The sequence below is a fragment of the Aplysia californica genome, unplaced genomic scaffold, assembly GCF_000002075.1.
Source record: "Aplysia californica isolate F4 #8 unplaced genomic scaffold, AplCal3.0 scaffold00867, whole genome shotgun sequence".
In the NCBI taxonomy this organism is placed as follows: Eukaryota; Metazoa; Mollusca; class Gastropoda; order Aplysiida; family Aplysiidae; genus Aplysia; species Aplysia californica.
In genome coordinates, this window is record NW_004798137.1 from 276784 (window position 1) to 279861 (window position 3078).

The 3078-nt window shown below is 41.7% G+C and overlaps 1 protein-coding gene across 2 annotated transcripts in view; it reads right to left on the minus strand.

Moving 5' to 3' along the window:
- Positions 1-3078, minus strand: part of LOC101859135 — a 21272-nt gene that overhangs the window by 10940 nt on the left and 7254 nt on the right. For both annotated transcript variants that reach the window (XM_005110237.3, XM_005110234.3), the window contains exon 3: positions 2282-2365. In XM_005110237.3, coding sequence (XP_005110294.1) covers positions 2282-2365 — 84 coding nt within the window. The remainder of the gene's footprint in view (positions 1-2281; positions 2366-3078) is intronic.

Consider the following 3078-nt stretch of genomic DNA (forward strand, 5'->3'; position numbering starts at 1 on the left):
GTGTGTGTGTGAGGGTGATGTTCTTTTTGAGAGCGTAGAATTCATAGGAGTATTTGTGCGCTACTGCTAAAATATTAACAGTTGTTGTTTTAGACAAGTTTAATCTTTATGCCATCATTGTGTGATATAATGGGAATTTAAATGCAGGGACAGTTTTGAGTTTGAGCAAGGGGAGCACTCCGACACAAAATTAGTCATATATAGTGTAGGGAAGAAGCAAGACAGTTTAGTCTTAGTAAGGTTTTACAGCGCTCGCAACTGCATATAAGGTCATTTGAGCGCCAAGAAGTGGACGTCATCAGAGAAGTCCAAATGGGAATCAGGCTTACTCTTTTTCAACAGCACAACAAAGTCTGCTTTGACTCTCATGGCACCCCAGAAACAGCAGTTCACAAGAGTGACAAACAAAAAAGTAGAGGAAAAATACGATAGTATAGATGAGGAAAGAAAAAGCAGCAGTTCCCCCTATGTTGTTCCGGCACAGTATGAGCAGGACATTGATAAATCAGCCCATTTACAATTTTACTGCGCATAAGAACCAGTTTTAATATCCGATCTATAGAAAAGGCCTAAAAAAAAAAAAAAAGACAACTTCAGAAAGTAGCACTGCCCTGGTGGGGGGACATGTAGGACAGATAAACAGAAACAACGGACAAGAAGCAGGACCGACTGGTGGCGTCCCCCAACCACCTGCTGAATGCAAGGACTGTGGTCTGGACACCATAATTTTTCCACTGTCATCTTCGACTATAAGTTACTGGTTGTTGTTGTTGTTATCGATCCAGCAACAGCTGGGCTCTCGCCCTTCTGTCCAAAGCCATGTTGTGATAAGTGCAGGTTTGCTGCAATTGCTGTAATGTTCCGTAGAGTGTGTTGTCAGTGTTAGGTCTCGGAGGGAGAAGGGTAACTCTGATGTCATTTAGGGCTGTGCAGTGGAACAGGTGATGATCCACAGTCTCATACGCATAGTCACACAAGGGACACATTGGGGGAAGTTCTGGTTTTATTCTGTTCAAGTGAAAGTTGAGCTGTTTAACTTCTGTTCGAAGGCGAAAGATCGTGGTCTGTTTCTTTCTCTGTAGGGTGGTTGATATTGTCATTCCTTTTTGTTGTGGTCATATGTTTGAAAACTGCTCTGCCTGTCTTTCCCAGGGCCTATCCGTTCATCCATTCTTGTTTGTTGTTGCTTTTAATGATTTGTTTTGCAGTGTTGTATGAAGTTGGAATGTTGGGTTGTTCCCGTCTAGATCCCCGTTTGGCAGTGTGTCTGCTCTGTCATTTCCAGGTACGTCTGAGTGTCCGGGGACCCACTGCATTACTAGGTTGATGCCACAGAATGTTGTTATCAGATGATGGGAGCCAAACAGTATATGAGTCAAATCTTGATTTAGATGGTCATTTTCTATGGCTTGTAAGACTGATAATGAGACAGTGAAAATCACAATACTCTGTGCTTTTCCAGGATGAGTGTCAAAAACTGTGCGGAGATGGCACAGTGCTGTTTCAATTGCCATCATTTCTGCATCGTAGTTGTTGCATTTCTCTCCACAGGCTGCAGAGATCTCATTGGAACTTCCATCTCGGTATTGTATTAGTATTCCATATCTGGCTTTGGTTGTGCCTTAGAATGCTGAGCCGTCCGTAGATGTGTATCCAGTCATCCGAATAGATAGCTGCTAATTGTTTGATGTGATGCAAGCATCAGCGTCACTGGGTCAGAAGATTTTGTGTTCTTGTCCCTGAGAGATGTAACGATTGGCTTTTTTAAAGAAAGGTGGGGAGGGATGTTTCGATAGACTCTTTTGGTTTCTTTTCTGTTTTGTGGTAGATGGTGTCTCTCCATTAGTTCTGTGATGTGATGCATGATTGACTTTTGTTGAATTCGTTTCTTTGGTTTCCATGTTTCTACTAATTTCCTGTTTGGGTGGTTGGGGCACATTATTTTAGTTCTTTCATGTAGCTCCAAAACTGCTTTTGAATCTCTGTGGATTCCCAGGGGTTCAACATTTGCAAGGATTTCACCTGCGGCAGTAGGTGTGGATCTCATGCCACCATTTATAAAACGAAGGGCATTGTTTTGGACCGTGTCAAGGGTATTGCAAGTAGTTGCACTACACATAGTGAGTAGGCTATTGCTGTATTCCAGGGAAGATCGGACATAACCAAGGTATAGAGCTCTCACTATAAGTTACTAAAACCTAAAAAAAAAAAACCCTGCCCCAAACACTAAACACACAGACAAAAGACAGACTAAGGAACGGGATACTCTACTTAGACTCACCATGTATCTTTTCCCCGTAGCTGACCGGAGTGATGCGGGGAGGGGGGGTCACTGGGCATTTGTCTGGGTAGATCGGGGGCTCATCTGAAAGCAGAAAGTCAAACGACCAATCACTGACTTGGGGTTTGAGTTTAAAGTTACAAAGAGAAGTTTAGTATACACAGTAACAGTCATATTATGAAGCATGGAAAAAGTGAGAAAGATAGACACAAACAACAGAAGGAAAGAAAAGATCAGCAGATCAGGACGTACCAGTGAGTCTGAGTTTGAGCAAAGAGAAGCACATGGCCATAATAACATTCATCATGTAGTGCAGGGAAGAAGCAACACAGACAGACAGAGCAAAGGGAAAGCAAAGAAGGAGAATCTACCAGTGGCACCCTCCAACCACCCGCTCAATCACTGACCATTCCAGCTGTGTCTGTTTCTAATTCTAGAGAGTTCACTTTATAGTAGTGTTTCTAGTTCAGTTAGTAGTAAGAGTTTTATGGCACAAGCAACACAAATAGGTCATAATATATAAGTGACGAAGATTAGAGGTGTACTAGACTATAGAGCAGAGAAAAAAAGAAAGAAAAGATAAGGGAAATAACTAGGCAAGATGTTTGATTTAAAAAAAGGAGCAACTAGACAAGATGTTTGATAGAAAAAAAAGGAGCAACTGGACAAGATGTTTGATAGAAAAAAAGGAGCAACTGGACAAGATGTTTGATAGAAAAAAAGGAGCAACTGGACAAGATGTTTGATAGAAAAAAAAGGAGCAACTGGACAAGATGTTTGATAGAAAAAAAGGAGCA